The 20234-nt window shown below is 44.8% G+C and overlaps 1 protein-coding gene across 1 annotated transcript in view; it reads left to right on the top strand.

Annotated features, from left to right (window-relative positions):
- Window positions 1–497: 497 nt before the first annotated feature.
- Window positions 498–20234, top strand: part of KMT5B (lysine methyltransferase 5B) — a 28595-nt gene continuing 8858 nt past the window's right edge. Inside the window, exons 1-7 of the mRNA XM_082269860.1 lie at window positions 498–641; window positions 1007–1072; window positions 9681–9915; window positions 10091–10247; window positions 17350–17515; window positions 18713–18822; window positions 18942–19108. Coding sequence (XP_082125986.1) covers window positions 9756–9915; window positions 10091–10247; window positions 17350–17515; window positions 18713–18822; window positions 18942–19108 — 760 coding nt within the window. The 5' untranslated portion in view covers window positions 498–641; window positions 1007–1072; window positions 9681–9755. The remainder of the gene's footprint in view (window positions 642–1006; window positions 1073–9680; window positions 9916–10090; window positions 10248–17349; window positions 17516–18712; window positions 18823–18941; window positions 19109–20234) is intronic.

Here is a 20234-nt window from a genome sequence, read left to right as displayed (position 1 = left end):
AAGCTCCTGCTCATTTATGGGCGACATGCTTTGCACGATTTTTAAAGACGCAGTGTGCGGCAATTCTTTCGTGTGACAATCACAGCATAATCACTGCTTGCTTGGGGTGCCATTAAGAATGAACCACACCCAAATGCGTTTTACCACGATTTGAAATTGTGGCGATTCCGAATCGCTAAGTGTAAATGGGGCCTAAGCAATTGGTTGCCACCTACTCTTTAGCCCTGGGGGGGGGGAAGCATGTGATGGACAATGGTTGTTTACCCCACACACCCAGACTGGAGGGGGGGGGGCATAAAAAGGGAAGGGGCAGATTTTTGGAAAGGCTCGGTGTTCTGAGCCCCCCCTGGGCACAGGTGTATACAGTGCTGTGTACAGGTGAGGGCTGTATACAATGCTGTATACAGGTGAGCGGTGTATACGGTGCTGTGTGAATTAGTGGATGAATAGCGCTCATCACTGCCGTGTATCACTGTGGGTGGGAGCCTCTCGCGTTCTCCCGGCCGGTACTACGTAACATATCCCTCCGCGCTCTCCGTCTCAGACACGGCGAATCAGCCGCACTCCCAAGCCAGGCGGAAGTAGCCAACGTCGAACGCCTGTCAAGGAAAACACACCGTGGGGACACGCACTGGCCAACGGTAATGCTTCCAAGCGACGTTCCGACGCCGCTTTCCGTTTCCCCGCCGTAGCTTTCCCCTTCTTCCTCCGAGCAGAGAATGGGCGGCGGAAGGACACAAGTGCCAGGGACTACTTGTTACGGTAGCTGTGCTGCGGCCTCGGCCCCCTCCGCCATCTTGAATGTTAATGTTTCCTTCCAAAGATATATATTTATATAAATATCCCACGTCCCCCCCAAGTCGTCACCGGTGCCATTTAACCCCTTGTGTCTCAGCCGCTGTAATGAAGTTTGCCTTGGCAGCCTGGACCCCCGTCCTGCACGTGTTTCCATAACGATACCGACAATCCTGCTATTTACTATATAAATCCGTTTTCTGCCGTTTAGGGCTCTCGTCCGATCGCCGGATCCGTGTGAAGGGAGAGGTGATCGGTCACACCAACTCAGCCACAGGTACTCTTTTTATTCTTACAATGTGATGATAAGATGTTTGTTTATGAGCCAGGTGGAGATGTATTAAGGCAGCCAGGATTTCCTTCTACCTCTCCATGTATATCTGTGTGTATGTGTGATCACCTTTTGTATTCTCTCTGATCCCCCCCCAGGCCATATTGGCTGTGGGGTCAGGCCTGATTGTCAGCCATGTTATCTGATCTGTTTGTAAACAGATGGCCAGCCAACAATTAAATGCCCCTTCCTTCATCCCTGACTTCCTGTCTGACATGGACTCTATTATTGTAGCCCAATGGTCCTGCTGGCCGGCCATATATGTGCAGATCTGTGCCCAGGCTTTGTAACCCATAATCTGTCTCTGGTCCATACGATAAATGGCATGACTAGCGACAGATCTGTGTAACACTGCCCATATGTGGCCTGGTTTTCTCTGATTGAACCGAAAAAACAACCGATTCCCCCATCCACACATTTGAGGAATCCTCCCTGCTGCCCTATTGCATTCTGACAGCAAGGAGACGTCCCTGCCATTAGAATTCACTGATCAGTGCTTCCGGCTATCGCCAGCTTCGCTGATCGTGTGGACATTTTCCAGCAGGCGATCAGTAGATTGACTTCTGTTTTACCAGCCTGCCCATACATGGATTGAAATTTGGGTGGTCCCGGCTGAACTGGTCAAAATTGGATTCATTTATGGCCCTGTTCTGCCAAAAACTCCAATCGGGTCACTTCCGGTGACTCTCCAGCAGCAATAATTGGAGATATCGACGAGTCGGCTGTTTTCATAGAACATCGGCAGCGTTTACACTACGGTATATACGATATGAGTGGACATTGTTGGTCCGCCCGTTAGTAACCAACAACATGGCCGCCTCCAAGGTGGCGTCAACTTTTTTCCTCCTTACCCGGTGTTCTGTGAAAAAAGCCAGCGCGTCGTGTACTGTAGTGTATACGCTGCTGGTGGTCAGTGAAAACAGCCAACGCGTCGTGTACCGTAGTGTATACGCCGCTGCTGATGTTTATTGAAAACAGCCAACTCGTCGTGTACCGTGGTGTATACGCTGCCGGTGGTCAGTGAAAACCGCCAACTCGTCGTGTACCGTGGTGTATACGCTGCCGGAGGTCAGTGAAAACAGCCAACTCGTCGTGTACCGTAGTGTATACGCTGCCGGTGGTCAGTGAAAACAGCCAACTCGTCGTGTACCGTGGTGTATACGCTGCTGGTGTTCAGTGAAAACAGCCAACTCGTCGTGTACCGTGGTGTATACGCTGCTGGTGTTCAGTGAAAACAGCCAACGCGTCGTGTACTGTAGTGTATACGCTGCCGGTGGTCAGTGAAAACAGCCAACGCGTCGTGTACTGTAGTGTATACGCTGCCGGTGGTCAGTGAAAACAGCCAACGCGTCGTGTACCGTGGTGTATACACTGCTGGTGGTCAGTGAAAACAGCCAACTCGTCGTGTACCGTGGTGTATACGCTGCCGGTGGTCAGTGAAAACAGCCAACTCGTCGTGTACCGTGGTGTATACGCTGCCGGTGGTCAGTGAAAACAGCCAACTCGTCAAAATCTCCAATTTTTGCTGCTGAAGAGTCACTGGAAGTGACATGGTTGGAGATTTTGGCAAGTTGGAGTTTTCCGCAGAACACTGGCTTAAGTTATTGCTTGAAATATCTGGATTTGATCCTGGATGAAAGAGTCCAGAGTTTTTCCTCCACAAGAGAAACTCCTAATTCTTCCACTGTCAGAATACATAGATCTGCACTGTAGGCGCTGTTCGAGCGGCTTTTATCCGACAGGGCGATTGAACAGAAGTCAATCGATAGATTGACTTTTGTTCAACTGCAGTGACCACACATGGATCACAATTCAACCTGTCCTTGCTGAACCAGCCAAATTTCAATCCATCAATGACCACCTTAAAGTGGAGTTCAAGCCAAAGATTTAGCGGTTTCAAAAAACAGTTACATTCCTGGTGGGCCGGGATGGCTAACTGTCACATTTGCTTGTGCTGTCAATCAAGCCTTCAAACCAACCATCAAATGTCTGGTGTCAAAACTGGCACCATGGCAGTTGCAGATCAAATAGAAGCTAAAATTGCAGCTTCCATGGCTGAAAATGATTGGAGGGTTTAGTTCCACTTTAATTGTCAGTACGGTCACGGTGTATACTCACCATCAACCCCCCCCCAGCATCACAGGAGCTTGTGTTCCTCCTTATTCAACCCTCCTGCACATGTGCAGTGCGCTCTTTCTGCCCCTGAGCTCAGCCATTGATGGGAGAGAGATCACTGATCAAGAAGGGAGGTTTGAACTAGAAGAACGCTCGCTCCTGTGATGCTTCTTGTTAGATCGACTTTTGTCAAATGAGCTTGTTGAAAATCTTTTCTTGATCAGCCATCTGCAGCCACTGATTAGTGTATTCTGATAGTGGAGGGTCCCGCTGTCAGAATTCAGTGTCCCAGCGGGGAGGATTCCTTTATTTGCCTTGCTTGTGTGGCTGTTCATCCTTTCTCATTCAGCCCACTGGCTGAACATTAGTAAAAAAAAAAGAAATGGCCAGATTTAGGGTTCGCCTGCACTGTGGATGGTTAAACTGAACAGTTGCCCCCCCCCCCCCCTCCCTGGTCTGCACTCACACTGGGTTAGAAGTGAGTTCCTGGGCCCACTTACTCCCATCATCTCTGATAACCAGACCACAGTGATCCCTGCTTCTGTGCTCCTTGGTCTATGGAGAGTCCATGGTTTGCGATCACACTGAAGCGAACTGTACTTGTAAGTGGGCACAATTAACCCTTTTAGGGCACAGTTTGGAGCACTCCTACACAGATGATCCAAGGCCAAGGAGGTGAACTTTTCATGGACATTAAATTTTTGGTTGACATAGTTTATATTCTGACTTAATCAATGCAGTGCAGTTTGGAATGACTAGATATTAAAATGGCGTGTGTGAACAATTCACACAATGCCTTCATTATTCCAGCCCTATAATAATAAAATGCCTTGCATTATTCCTATCACTGAAGGCATTCCCTGTAAACCAGTCCTACAAGAGCTTTGTGGGAGTTTCTGTCTTCAAGCTCATAGTTGGCAGATGCTGACAGTAAGGTTATTTTGTAATGTTCATACCGAACCTGTAACTAAATCTACATTGTAGTTCAGCAACAATGTCATCACTTAGTGGTATGAGGAACTGTTTTTTTTTTTTTTTCGTTGACTCCTACATCGAGCAAGGCTGAACATCTGGGTGTGTGGTTTCAGGACATTTAAATCATGTCTGTGTTGTTGCCTTTCATTGGCTGCTGGCGGAGTGAGGGGAGGGATGATCTTTCTGTGTCATGCCCTGATTATGTGTTTTGCTTCCTAAAGGCAAGGGCTTTAAATTGTGACGTACAAATTCTTTTGTGTGCTTTATTTTTAAGGTGTAACATGAAATGCGGCCTAGTAAACAATCACCAGTTTCTTCCAATGTTTCTTCTTATAATGCACGTCCTCAATATATTTGTTTAACATATTTCTATGTTATTATTGGTGTTTTTTTTTTGTTTTTTTTTTAATGGATAGAGGGGGCTCTCTTGAAAATCTGTACGTTTCTGGCACCTGGCACTGATCTTGGTCTTGAATTGGTTATTCTGTTCTATTAATTAAGGCAGGGGTTAGTACAAGTTGTACAGTTAGCAGGGAAGGGGTTACAGTCAACTAGCTATATGTGTTTACAGCAAAAAGCCACAAGGTGGCAGTAGTAGAATACATTTACTTTTCCTTTTTGAGATTGCCAGTTTTTGTGCTAAAATGGAATTAATATGTATAGCATTTTTTTTTTTTTTTTTTTTAAGTTTTGGATAGAGTAGGAGGAAAGGAGTAGAATTCCCATCAGGTTTTAATTGATGCTCCTGTCCCTGCTAGTTAGATTCACACTCCTGTTTGTCTTGGTGGAAGAAAGTGATGGGAAACCCAAAATGTTATAGTTGTCACCAGAGCAAAAGTTACAGGGAGAAATTCTAATAAGGGTGCCTACTCTGGTGACAAATAGTAAATTCCTATATATATATATATATATATATATATATAATATATAAAATTTATATAAGATTTAATCACCATTTATGTTACCTCTCTGGGTCAAGTAAAGGTGTATTTCCCCAATTGGGAATAATAATGATTTATCCCAAAAGGGAATAACTGTTTGCTTTAACTGCTTATAAATTATTTTCTGGAGTTCAACTTCACTACTAGTCACATTGACATGGCTATAGCTGGGTCCTACATTGGGTATATAAAGGGGAGAGTCTGGACATGCTGAAAACTTTTTATATGGTTATTTCTATGTTTGCATTTTGTTTTAGGATTCTATTAAATCTTGTTTTCTTTCCTGTGTGTTCAGGGACACATGATTTATACACTCCTCAAAAAAAAAAATAAAGGAACACTTTTTAATCAGAATGTAGCATCAAGTCAATCAAACTCATGGGCTATTGATCTGGTCAGTTAAGTAGCAGAGGGGGTTGTTCAGTTCCAGCTGCTTTGGTGTTAATGAAATTACCAGGTTCACTAGGTGGGCAGCAATAAGACAACCTCCAAAACAGGAATGGTTTTACAGGTGGAGGCCACTGACATTTTGTTCTCTACTCCATCTTTTCCGATTTGTTTTTCACTAATTTTACATTTGACTAGGTTAAGTGTCACTACTGGTAACATGAGGCATTATCTGGACCCTATAGAGGTTGCACAGGCAGTCCAACTCCTCCAGGATGGCACATCAATATGGGCCATTGCTAGGTTTGCTGTGTCTCCCAGCACAGTCTCAGGAGCATGGAGGAGTTTCTAGGAGAGCTGGACAGGGCTGTAGAAGGTCCTCCTTAACCCATCATCAGGACCGGTATCTGCTCCTTTGTGCACGGCAGAAAAGGAGGAGCACTCCGAGCCCTACAAAATGACCTCCAGCAGGCCACTGGTGTGAATGTCTCTGCCCAAACAATCAAAAACAGACTTCATGAGGGTGGCCTGAGGGCCCAACATCCTCTAGTGGGCCCTGTGCTCACTTCCTGGCACCATGGAGCTTGATTGGCATTTGCCATTGAACACCAGAATTGGCAGGTCTGCCACTGATGACCCGTGCTTGAGATGAGAGCAGGTTCACCCCAAGAACATGTAACAGCCCTGGGGAACGCTATGCTGCCTGTAACATTGTTCAGCATGGCTGGTTTGGTTGTGGGTCAGTAATAGTCTGCACAGATCTCTACAGGCTAGACCATGGCACCCTGACTGCCATTACATATCAGGATGAAACCCTTGGACCCATTGTCAGACCCTACGCTGGTGCAGTGGGTCCTGGGTTCCTCCTGGTGCATGACAATGCCCAGCCTCATGTGGCGAAGAGTATGCAGCCAGTTCCTGGATGATGAAGGAATTGATACCATTGAATGGACCCAAACTCGCCTGACCTAAATCCAATAGAACACCTCTGGGACATTGTTTTGGTCCATCCGTTGCCGCCAGGTTGCACCTCAGTCTCTTCAGTAGCTCAGTAATGCCCTTGTCCAGATCTGGGAGGAAATGCCCCAGGACACTATTCGTCGTCTCATTAGGTGCATGCCTTGAAGTTGGCATGCATGCATACTAGCATGTGGGGGCCGTACAAACTACTAAGTACCATTTTTGTGTTGCTGCAATTAAATTTCAGCAAAATGGAGTAGCCTGCTACATCATTTTTTTCACTTTGATTTTTTGGGTGTCTTTGAATTCAGCCCTCTATAGGTTGATAATTTTAATTTCCATCAAACAATGGGGCATCCTTTTTGTTCCTACGCCTTACCCAGTTAATATCAGTACAGATATCCAGCATGATATTTTTCCCCATTGAGATATGATGTGTTTTCTAAGTGTTCCTTTATTTATATTTTTTGAGCAGTGTAGATAATTGGAATATACCGCCATCTACAGGTGGATTTAGATACTAAACCCATTCTTTATTCACAATAGCAAATAGAAAACATCAAATGTTTAAGCACTTATGGACCACCTGCCCGCAATATACTGTGCCGGATGGCCTATAAAGGCAAATCAATGTATTGGTACATCGCTGCCTGTTTACAGGTTTAAGGCACCCCACAAACGCCTGATAAGAATCACCCTTCCTCTAGTGAAGAGTTCCTTTTGTTTCTTCCAGGCTTTAGCCTCTAAGGTCAAATCAAAGACAGGAGCCCAGTATCACTGCGGTCCCTTATTCTTCACAGAAGTAGCCTTCAACATTAGGGTGTGCCCCCCCCCCCCCTTTTCCAAAGCTGGGGGACATCTGTTTGTCCATGTGGACATTTGCACAGCATCTTAGATGCCTGGGTATGGGAGGTGGCCCATGGGCTTTGAGCTAGAGTTCTGCTACCAGCCACCTCTGTCCTTAAGCCTTTTGGACCTCCATTTTTGCCCTTGCAGGCCTTCTGGAGCAAGAGGTAATTGCTCCAGTTCCTGTATTGGAAAGATTTCAAGGATTTTATTCCAACCTTTCCACAGTTTTTTCAAAGCCAAAAGGGGGCATCTTGAATCTCAAGGCCTGGCATGTCTTCAACAGTCAGGTCTGTCATAGCCTTCTTTTTTTTCAGACAGATTTTCTGGCCTCTGCGGACATCAAGGGCACATTCTTGCGTCCCTAATAATCTTGCACATGAATGATTTCTGCCCTTAGCTGTGGGTCCTCAGCATTCTTAGTTCATGGCCCTACCATTCAGTGTGTGTTCCTCAAGGTTCTAGTTCCTGTGCTTGCCTTTTTATGATTCCAGGGTATCTACAGTGCTGGATATCTAGATAACCTCCGGTTTTGGGAACAGTCAGCACAGGTCCTGACTAACAAAATGGTGCAAGACAGTTCAGACCTTGAAATGGTCCCATTGGATCCTAAACTTTCAGAAGTGTGTGTTTGAGCGGATCCATCTCTTGGAGTATCTAGGTCTAATCATGGACATGACTTAAGCCAGAGGTTTCCTTCCAAAACAAATCTTAAAACTCTTCTTCAAGACTTGGAACTCTACAGTCCAAGAGTCAACCAGATTTTCACATTTGCATGAGAGTCACGAGGCTAATGAAGCCCCTTTCAAAGCAGTACTATTTGCCCAGTGTAACTCCAGACCCTTACAAGTTTTACATCTTGTCAACATGGGACAAATGAGTTGTCTCCGGCCTGGTGGCTCAAGAATCCAGCTCCTTAGTCGGGGAAAATCCTGCCTTCTGACCTCTTGGAAAATCAATGCAACAAATGCCAGCTTGCCCGGCTGAGGAGGAGTCCTAGACACCTTGTTGGTGCAGGAGACTTTGTTTCTGAAGGATTCCCAACTACCAATCATCATTCTGTAGGTATAAACAATTTGAATCTCTCTCCAATGCTTGCTGTCTCAATTGGGAGGGAGGGGTGTCTTCTAATCACGACAGTGGCATACATGAATCATCAGGCACCAGCCCGGCTTGCTGGGGCAAGAAGAGTAGAAGGTATTCTATCCTGGGCAGAGTCCATGGGATCAGTAAAACGAGTCTCTTTCCACTATTTAAATGCCTTCCCTTCTTCTGCTCTGCAGGATCGAGATGGAGGGCATTCTGTGGATCCTCTAAGCTCTAGGCTGGCCCAGGTGGATGTGGTATTCTAACCTGATCAGACTCTTGGCAGGTGTTTTGTGGGCTCTCCCAGATCAACCAGATCTTTTGTCCTGGGGACCAGTTTAGCATCTTACTTCACGTGAAGTCCACTAGCTTTAACACCCATGGTCCTGAGGGACAGGGTCCTCTCCAAATCAGTGACCCTCACATTGTTTAAAAGCAAGAAGTCCACTTCCCACAGAATACATTTTACTTTGTGCAAAGAAAGAAAGAGAGAACTTTCCAGCCTAGAAAATACTCAGTGGAACGCATTCTAACCCTTTTCAATCAGGCCTGGATCAACCATTGGCTCTAAGTATTATCAAGAGTCGGATCTCGATGCTTACAATCTTGTTCCAAATGCCAGTCATTTTTTAAGACTCTTCATTCAATGTGTTTCTAATGCGGTTTCCCCTGTGTGCCTACCATTGTCCCTGTGGGATATTACTTTAATTCTCTCCGCATGTAAGAAAAACTGCCCTTTGAACCTATTGGGATAGGGATATTTCGCATTCCTTATTTTGATCTCTGCAAGTATGTGTCCCTGAATTTGGTGCCTTTGTTCCCAAAGAACCCTCTCTAGGACTGCTTTGGGCGTCCCGGTTGTCTCTGAATCCTGTGTCTCTAAACGAGAAAGAAAAATTGTGTTTTTTTTGTACATTGTAAAATCCCTTTTTATTGGACGTTTGAGGGATACATGCCACACCCCTCTGTATTTATAGCCCCACTCTTTGCACTACTTTGTTACATAAATAAGACATGCTGGGTCTGTAAGGGGTTATACCTGGCTGATCACTGGTATTGTTTACCAGTGTCTCAATGTTCCTGTAGGCAGCTGTATAGCCTATTTGTCTCTGAATCCTGTGTCCCTCAATAAACTTAGAAGAAAAGGATTTTACAATAGGTAAAATCCAGTTTTTATATGTGTTTTTTTTTTTTTTTCTTTTGCTTTGCATATATAGATCTAAAATTGACCTTGTTGTTTGCAGGTACAATCATTTGACCCATTCTCAGGTCCTATTCAGAGTGAGACTAAATGCAACTAGGCCAGGCTGAATGTTGGCATGAAGTGGTTGGGCGAATCCAAGAACATGGTAGTGAATGGCAGGAGACATGGCAGCAGGCTGTCCCATGAACACCACCGGAGTCGGGCTAAGCTGCACAGATCAGGAAGAGGAAATTTAAGAGGCACTAAAAATGCTTCTGATAGAAGATCAAGCAGGTGTAAGTATGCCTTTTTTCTATATAAATGTCACTGTCATTTTTCATTATTTTTTTTTCTAGTCTGTTATAGTCTTTACATTACATTATTATTATTATTATTATTATTATTATTTTTATATAAAATTTTTTTCTTTTAAGTTTCCTGTGTTAAACAAATATTTGTGTATTTTTGTAGGTAGTGGTGGATCTACACATGTTGTTTTTGAAACTCAGAGCCGCTATGTACCTTCATCGGGGATGACCGCTAAAGAGCTCTGCGAAAATGATGACCTTGCAACAAGTCTGGTGCTGGACCCCTACCTAGGGTTTCAGACTCACAAAATGAATACAAGGTAGCAAATTCTTAAAATTTTGCTTCAGAGAAAAAAAAAATGAAAAATCGCAATTGAAAAGGTGATTGCTGGCTTTGTCTACTTTTTATCTTGTATACTGTGTGGCCATGTCTGGTGGCAGAGCGGCCTAGTGACGCCAGCAATAATGCGGCTGTGAAGGTGACAATTTCTTTATCGCCTCTGCAACTACTGTTCTCCTAAATCCTGATATTTAGCTGTCATATCAGGTTGGTATCCTTTTGGTAACATTTAGTCAACCTAGGGCTACCCCAGAATACATAATTGGAATCCATTTTAAAGATAACTGATGTTACTGCCACTGTCACTGCCATTCCTTGTGAACCTTCATCTGCCATAAATTCTGGGAGTAATACCTCATCAGAAACCTCTAAATCCCCAAACTATATAGCACACAGGTTGGATACCTTTCCTGGCCCACCATTGTTTGAATTTTGATTGCATTGAATAAAAACTATGTTTTCTCTTTCGTTCATTGACAGACACAGCTTCTGATATTCATAACCATTGGGTTATACTGCCCCCTTCAGGAGTAAGACACTAGGCAGAAAATAATTCTGGCTACACTCATGGGCAGTCTGCTATAGACTATTTTTTTCTGCCTAGTCAGGAGTATAAGGACCTATTTCCTTCCTAGGGTCTTTGGTCCTGGCAAAAATATTTTAGATAGAAATTTTTTTTTTCCTGTGATATCTACAATCAACTGCCAGACTGGGCGACGGGCAGGATAATCTAGATTCAGTGGTCACCCCAGTGTGTCCAGCGAGCATGCGCAGACCCCAGCTCCACGCTAGGTTTGCCGCGACATAGCCCCACTGGAAGGGGCTGGCCTGCAAGTTAAATGCCTTGCAGGGTCGCATACGACCGGATCTCGGCCTGTGTCGCAGCGTTCCTCCTTGTCAAAAGCCCCCCATTTCGATGGAGAGGGGTTCTGTCTGGAGCGGTGCCTGCCTGGTTCCTTGTATGGTGAGTAGCTGTCGACCACCCCCCCCTCCTTGGGACGGTCGGACCCCCAGGTTCCCCTCCTTCCCGCAGGCACCGCCCCTTGCCACGTCCCCCATCCTGACCCCCCCTCCACGCTGGTGCTATTTGGGTGTTCTGGCCACTTTCCTGGGATGGGGGCTAAATGCCGATGGGGGCCGGGGGGGGGGGTGTGCCGCTGGCGACTAGACGATCAATTGTGCGGGGGGGCCTCTACCAGGGCCCCTGTCCTGCCTAAGTCTGTCCTTGAGGCCTGGTCTCCCTCATGTGTCTCTGTAAGCCTCATAGTGCCGCGCGGGGCCGCCATTTTGTTGTTGCCTGTGTGTTTCTATACCATGTTTGTGTAGTTTGGTGGCCATTTTCTTGTGGTTTGCCATTGGAAGTAGCGGCGGCCAAGACAGTGGAGTGCCCCTGTGGGCGGTGATTTCGGCGGTGGGAGCCCCTCCTCATCCCCTGGTGCTCACTCCTGAATCATTTTACTTCCTGATCACTGCACGTGTAGTGCAGATTCTCCTGGTGGCTGCAGGTGCCTGTTTCTGTGGGTGGGGAGTCTGGTGGGGTCCTCTCCCTCTCTGCTGCAGATCGATTGGTGCTTTGTGCCTGGTGACCGGGTGGAACTGCCAGCACGGCGGGGGTTAACCCTTAGCAGTGTCTGACACTTTTTTTTTTTTTTTTTTTTTTTTGTGGTCCCCCTGGTAAATCGTGACGTCTTTGGAGCATATTTCCCTACCGGATCCCCTCTCTGAAGCTGTGGGGCCCTCCAGGACCCAACTATCCATCCATGCACTGACAGCGGTCCTGGAGTCCCTTTTGTCCAGGGTGGAGGTGGCTTGCGGGCGATGGGTCTCATCAGACCCTAAATCTGATTCAGCCGCTGATTCAACCACGCGCCTTGAATCCTCTGGTAGTGAGAATGATTCCTCTATGTCGGCAACTGTGCACGAAAAGGCACCGGTGGATGCACTTATTGTATCTGTGCGTGAGACCCTGAAGATGGAGGATGCAGCTGAAGCTGCGACAGAGGCGCAGGTGCCCTTTGGCACTCACAAGACATCCAAAGCTGCAAAGGTGTTTCCTTTCCCCGCCTATTTTGACAGATTTGTCGCTAAGAAGTGGGGTACCTAAGCGCTTTACTAGGCGATACACCTATGAGAAGTCCCTTCTTAAGAAGTGGACTGTGCCGCCAGTGGTAGACCTTCCGGTTTACAGATTAAACAAGACAACAATGATTCCAGTTGAGAGTCCCTGGCCTTTAAGTATCCGGCTGACTGGAAGGCGGAGGCTGAGGCTGTGGCCTGCACTATGAACACTCTGGCTGGTTCGGCAATGAGGCCAGTATTCACCTTTGTCCTAGTGTCGCAAACGCTGAGGGAGAACAGCTCCCCCCTGCCTTTGCTGAGCTGGCGGACCAGCTGGTCCAGGGGTGGCAGTTTATCGGTGATGCCTCTTTGGATGCTGCTCCCCTGATGGCTCGCCTCTGTCTTGGCAGTGGTCCTTCTATGTGTTTTTTGGCTCAAGTGCTGGTCTGTGTATCAGACTTCAAAAAAGGCCTTGACAGATCTTCCTTTTCAAGGAGATCGCCTGTTTGGAGCGACCCAGGATGACATCATTAAAGGTCTCACAGGGGGGAAGAGTACTTTTCTCCCGCAGGCTACTAAGGGAAAGGAACCTCGTCGTACCTGTGGGCTTTCCTTCTCAACTCATAATAAGGTTTTTCGGGTTGACTGCAAGGGCTCGAAGCCTTTCAGGGCCTCTTCCGGTGAATTTAACCAAGCCTGGTCTGGCAAGCCAAGATCGGGCTTCTCCAGTCCGTGGACTTCCCTGGTGCAAGACAAGTGGGTCCACGAAGTCATTCGGTACGGCTACAAGAACGAGTTTAGCTCTTGTTCCCAGGCAAGGTTTTTTCCTCCCAACTTCCATACAAGATCCCTGCAAAGGGAAATTCTGACCAAATGGGGCAAGACTCCGCAGTCGGGGCATGAAGGAGTCCCTGATATGGTGGCTTCATTCTCCAGCGCTTCAGCTGGGAAATTCCTCCCTCCCCTTGTATTGGACAGTGGTCACCACGGATGCCAGCCTGTCCGGCTGGGGAGGCATCCTCACCAAGCATTCTGCTCAAGGGATTTGGATGCTGTAAGAGTGTCTTGGAACTCCGAGCGATCAGACTGTCTGGATAATTGAACGGGTCATCTTCAGGGTTGTCCAGTGCGCATTCAATCGGACAATGCCACGGCGGTGGCTTATGTCAATCACCAAGGGGGCACCAGAAGTGTCCTGACGACTCTGGAGGTAGCCAGCATTCTAAGGTGGGCAGAACAGTTCGTTCCAGCCCTCTCCAACATACACATTTCCGGGGTAGAAAATTGCAGGCGGATTACCTCAGTTGGCAGGTGTGGGATCACGGGGAGTGGTTTCTTCATCCGGAGGTGTTTCATCAGCTGGGTCTCAGGTGGGGCACCCCGAGGTGGATCTGTTAGCATCTCGGTTTAACAGAAAGGTGCATAGGTGTGTGGCTTGGTCAAGGGATCCTCTGGTGGACGCCACAGACGCGCTGGTGGCCCCGTGGGCTCAGTATTGTCTGATTTACTCCTTCCCTCCTCTCAGTCTTCTGCCAAGACTTCTAGGCAGGATCGGGATGGAAGGGATTCCGGTCATCTTAGTGGCTCCGGACTGGCCTCACCGTGCTTGGTATGCCGATCTGGTGCGGCTGGTCGCTGATGTTCCTTAGCAGATCCTTGAGAGGAAGCCGCCAAGGACCGATCTTTCATCCTGCTTTAGTCACTTGCTTTGACAGCTTGGCTGTTGAACACCAGGTGCTGAAGGATAGGGATTTATCTGAGTCAGTGATTCCTACACTGTTAAAAGCTAGGAAATCTACCTCAAGGAAGATCTACCATCGTATGTGGAAGACTTACATTGCGTGTTGTGAGTCTCTTGGGGTTTTTCCTCGCTCCTTCTCAGTGACTCGGATCTTGACCTTCCTTCAATGGTGGGGTTGAACAGAAATTGGCCTGGAGTACCATCAAGGGCCAGATGTTGACTTTGGCAGTCTTTTTCCAACAACCTTTGGCCACACACTCCCTGGTGCGTTTTTTTTTTTTTCTTCAGGGTGTCCGACATTTGGTTTCTCCAGTGCGGGCTCAGTTGCCACCTTGGGATCTTCATTTGGTGCTTTCAGCTCTGCAGAAGCCTCCCTTTGAAAATATTCAGGAGATTTCCCTGTCTACGCTGTCCCAGAAGGTGGCCTTTTTAGTGGTTATCACCTCTGCACGCAGGGTGTCTGAACTGGTGCCGTTATCCTGTCCACCTTACCTGGTGATTCACAGGGATCAGGTGATTCTTCGCCCCTGTCCGTCGTTCCTTTCAAAAGTTGTGTCTGATTTTCATTTGAATGAAGACATTGTGTTGCCTTCCCTGTGTCCTAGGCCTAAACATCTGAAGGAAATTGCCTTACATGCCTTTCATGTGGTCTGGGCAATTAGGGTGTACCTGGCAGCTACAGAGTCTTTCAGGAAGTCAGACTTACTTTGTGCTCAAGGATGGACCCCCAAAAAGGGTTGTCCACTTCTGCATTTCCAGATGGATCAGACAAACGGTGGTTCAGGCCTATTCCATCAGGGGTCAGGTTCCTTCTTTCCCTGTCAAGGCGCATTCTACTTGGGCGCTTAGTGCCTCCTGGGCTTTCTGTCATCAGGCATCAGTGACGCAGGTTTGCAAGGGGACCACCTGGTTTTATAAAGTGGATGTGTTGGCATCTGCGAATGCTTCTTTTGGCTGCAAAATTTTGTAGACTGCTGTTTTTAAGTGTGTTTTTTTCAGGTGGGCTCCAGTTGTTTGGTTGAGCACCTGTTGCCTGGTTGGCTAATGTTTAGCCTTGGGAATTTTTTGGTTGTTCCCACCCCTCATGTTTAACACTGCTTTAAGACGTCCCAATGGTTATGCATATCAGAAGCTGTGTCCGTCAATGAACAAAAGAGAAAATGGGATTTTTGACTTGCTGTAAAATCTGTTTCTCTGATGTTCATTGACGAACACAGCCCCCACCCCTCTGTGGAGGTAATATTCTCATGACACTGCTTGTTACAAAACTGAGTGGCTATAGCCGTGAGAGGGGGGGTATACCCCCTGGGACTGCCCATGAGTGTAGCCAGAATCCTTTTCTGCTTAGCGTTCTACTCCTGTAGGGGGCAGTATAACCCAATGGTTATGAATATCGGGAGCTGTTTCCGTCAATGAACATCAGAGAAAGGGATTTTATGGTAAGTGAAAAATTCCTTTTTTTTTTTTTTATGCTTTTGTATTCTAAAGGCCTTTTCATTTCAGTGCATTGTGGTACAATTGTGTGCTTTATAACCCCTTACAACTCGCTAAACATACTGCAGTGCTTTGTTGTTGTACCATTCATTTGAATGGCACCCCAACACACCTAGGAAACCTATTGTGATCCACTCGCATTGTACTGCACTGGAGAGAAAAACCACCTACATTGAGGTGCATGCTGGCAACCCATTGAAAATGTAATGTCTTTACAGCATAATTCTAATGTGCCACATGTCCAGGTGTTTTTTTTTGTTTGTTTTTTTTTTTTTTTTTTATGTGACGTTTAATGCAATACATTACATATTTGTAGACTAGCCTTCCAAAGTGAACCACTTCAGCGGTGCAATGTCCATTGGCGTTCACATTAATATCTTTTCCCGGTCTTCTTCCAAGTTCAACATAATTGGTCACCTTGGTTTGCTGACCCAGATTGATGTAATATGTCATGCTCACAGGAGTCAATTCACTCCAGTACCCAGTAGATGCACAGCCCAGTATACATTCACAAAAAAATTGCTAGCAGACAAGTTACATTTTTTTTCTTTTTCCTGGAGAAGAAGCATTCCAAGTCTCCTCTGCAATAAACTGCCTGGGAGCATGTTTTGTAAGCTTTAATTTAGTTCCACTTTAACACTAGGCACATTAATGTGGGTGTGTTACTGCAGCAGACTAGTGTAAAATGAAACCAAATTGGTCAAAAATTAAACCTAGGACCCAGGCTGGAGTCTTTTCACACGGATTATAAAGTTAGTAAGAGATATTATTTAGTTGGAAACCTTGGATGTATTCTTCATGTGAAATTTATAGTGCATTTATTGATATCCTTATACATTATATGACTGGGGAAGTGAACCAGATGACTACCCCCCCCTATCCCTAGCACACCACTCTTTTTTTTTTTATTATTTTTTTTTTTTTTTTTTGTCATAAAGAATACCACATGTGTGTTCGATGGCCAGTGTGCTGAAATTCTAAGGGGCAATTTCATTCAAATCAGTTTAGTTTGCCTTGATTGGCTTGTAAAAGAGTCCTACCCATCACAATATTGTTAAAGTACCCAGAACCTAGTGGAGAGCTCCTTTTCTACTGTTGGTGTGGTTGTTACAGCCTTGCTTTATGTTGATCATGTGTTTCAGCTCTGGTGGTCTTTGATTAGGTTTATTCCATAGAATCCAACAGAGTGACACTGCAGCAGCCTTTATTCATTTTATAGAAATGTCTTGAAGAATGTGGAAAAGGCCTGGCATAATGCCATTTAACCTCTGTCTTGATCGCAAAGGGAAGTAACAAGGGTGTTAACCTCTCCCTTTGCCTTCCTACCTTCCTTACTTTTTAGTTTAAAAACTTTCTGAAATTTTTTTTTTTATTTTTTACTGTGCTTACCAGTTATAAAGTACTTGTTGAGCCAACTAAACAGATTTGTCTGTTTATTTTTTCTTGATTCTTTAACATTATTATTTTATAATCCTTAGCATTAGGCAGCTTTAGCATTTAGCAAAAGAAAAAAAAAATCCTATTTTGTCATTTTGGATACCCACCTCAACATTTTGATAGCGTTTCAGTTGGAAATTGAACGCCTAGGCTCAGATAATAAAGAAAGCAATGTTTTCTTTGTAATGTAACACTGGCACCTGCTGCTTCAGTTTCGTGTCCATTTTACCAATACCAAAGCTAACAAGTTCTAGTTCTGCTAAGAAAAAATATAGCACTTTTTCCCATGATATTTTTGTGATGTGGCACTATCTGTGGAATTCTACAGCACACATATTGTTTTTCTCCCCAGGTTTCGTCCAATAAAAGGGAGGCAGGAAGAGCTAAAGGAAGTGATTGAACATTTCAAGAAAACTGAACAATTAGAGAAAACCTTCAAAAATCTAATATCTGGGGACTGGTCGCGACACTATTTTCTTAATAAGAATAAAGCACAGGAGAAACATTTCAAAGAACATGTACGTCAATCTTTCTGTCTACAAGATTCTTTATATAATGACCAGCAACTCGCCTGTAAACTGATTCCTGGTTTGTGGAGAGAATTTCCTACATACCTGTCATTCCCTGTTGTGATAAGCAGTGAATGATAACCAAAATGGGAAATACACAACCATTCTTTGTGCAGTTGCTGGACTTAGTCAACATTACTGCTCTGAATTTTAATAGTGTTGATGAATCTCGGGGTAGAAACCTTGTTTCTTTGAACTGAAAAGTTAGTGGACTGGTTTTGGCTTTCTGTATGAATAAAGGATCCCAGTGGAATTGTCTTGCGTTTGTCCAGCATGGGCTCAAAATCTGTTAGAGATTTTATCTTCTAGTTAGGCTTGTGACAACTTCTGTCATCATCAGTTGTACTTGTAGTAACTAGAAATGTATAATGCTAAGATAACTGGTACATAGTAGGTATTAAAAGATACCAGATATTACCTTATTTAACACAGAACTTTCAGTAAGTATTGCTTATGAAGACTTCTAAAACTGGTTCCAGATTAGGGAATGAGGAAAGTGGGCACATCCCATGACACAATGCATGTTGTCATGTTGTGGAAGGGGGGGCTATGCAAACATAGGAACTTTTGGGTACCACTGTTGGTGCTTTTGGCAAGGGTGTTCTAACCACTATGCTAATGTTGAACTCCAGGTAGATGTGTGAGATACAGTTGAATGCAGTTAATATTTCCCTTTTTTTTTTTTTTGCATGGGAGCTTGCAAAGTATTGCAGCCTCGATCAGTGGATCATGAGTGCAAGGCACAGACTCCTGCAGACTCATTCTGCAACTGCTGGACTGTACTGAAGTATGGACCTCCAGTTAAAGGGCTGCAGGAAGTGTAAATGGATACCAACTGTGTTGAATTACTTCATTTGTGTTCCATTCATCATTAGGAAGTCCTTCTGCCATAGTGGCAGATAGAAATTTTTGTTTATTCATTCACTGATCTCTGTAAATGACGCAGATTTGAGGGCGGAACCACGCACAGCATATTGTGACAAGTTCAAAAAGTGACAGGAGCTGCCAGGGAGAAAAGCTTGCAATCCTGCTATGTGAGGGGGTTGTGTCTTTGCACTCTGTGGGTTTACCATGGTAAGAAATGTGGAATTGGCCTTTTAAAAGTTATGAGATCTATCTTATAACTAATTGTTTTATCATTTTTAGGTGTTTATCTATTTGAGGATGTTTGCAACACACAGTGGGTTTGAAATCTTGCCATGCAATCGATATTCTTCTGAGCGAAATGGAGCCAAAATAGTTGCAACTAAAGAATGGTATGTGTGTAATTTTTTTTTTTGTAGTTCTTAGCAGTTTTGTGTAGTAAATATACTAGTTGGTGAGAAACCTGCAGATTGCCTTGTAGTGAAAACTTGTATATTTGATCCTGTGGCAGGAAACGCAATGACAAAATAGAACTCCTTGTGGGATGTATAGCTGAGCTTTCCGAAGCTGAAGAGAATATGCTTCTATGTCATGGAGAAAATGACTTTAGTGTCATGTACTCAACAAGAAAGAACTGTGCTCAGCTGTGGCTTGGGCCAGCTGCCTTCATCAACCATGGTACGTTCAATAAAATGTTTTTGGGTTACAGCAGCTAAAATGCCAGAACTTGTCTTTAGTGTATCCAGGAAGGATTATTGTGACACCCTCTTACCAGCCAAAACCACTTCTTCAGTCCATTTTGAGTTCCTGGCCTTCAATCCTTGCTCCACTACTTGTCAGTAGTCAATCGCTCCTCAGACTTTTTCTGAGCTCATTTTTCAGATTCTGCCTTTGTTGTGCGCTTCACTTATTTGCCTACAGGACTTTTCACATATTCTTCCACCTTTCCTAGAAGTGAAATTCAGCATTTAAAAACTTTACATGTCCTGAAACTTGCAAGAATACACTGTTTTCTCTTCTCTGGTAGATTTATTACATCTGGGAAGGCACTTCTATAATTTTAGATTGTAAACTTTAATAGAATCTTTTGTCTATTGTAAACAAACAAAAGGTTTCCCAGCACACTTACCAGCCATCCTGCAAAACAACCAAATTGGCCCTGTCTAACAGGTTTAAATTAAAACAGAGGGTTTTGTTTACACACATTTGCAAATCTATGAGTAAGCTGCAGTGCCTATGCCAATAGACCTCTGTATATACTGAGGCCCCATCTCTAAATTTCCAGAGCCTCTATAGTAGGAGCACATAATAGGAATAGATAGTTTGAGGGCGGTATGCCTTGAGGAAGCCCACCCCTCCTTAAAGGCACAGGGACGCCCAGCAAGTGCAAAACTGCAGCGAAGGCATCCATTGTGTCCCTGCACCCAATTCATCCAAATACAAAAAAGGGGCAACCACCCCAACCTATAACCAGCCTTTGCAGGAAGGTGCACATCACAAACCATGCACATCTATTACCTTATTTCTCTTTTGAAAAGTGTGTGTTTTTAATCAATCAATATTACTGTACACATATTTTATTAGCACTTTCCCTTAGGTGAGATTTGAATAATGTTATATGGGAAGATCTTTGCGCTATATGCAGTCACATGTCCCCTAGCTACACTTAACTCCTTTTCCTTTTGGCTACACAGGCTTGTATTGCTCTGTTGGACTGAGGTAACATATGAAGTGTATAAACAGATGACGTGTAATTTAAAATATAACTAAAAAGTGAGTGATCTTTACACTTGTGGTAATGTTC

This window comes from Pelophylax lessonae, assembly GCF_965119305.1.
Source record: "Pelophylax lessonae genome assembly, chromosome: 10".
Lineage (NCBI taxonomy): Eukaryota > Metazoa > Chordata > Amphibia > Anura > Ranidae > Pelophylax > Pelophylax lessonae.
Note: the sequence above shows the minus strand (reverse complement) of the source record. Positions and strands in the feature narration are given on the sequence as shown.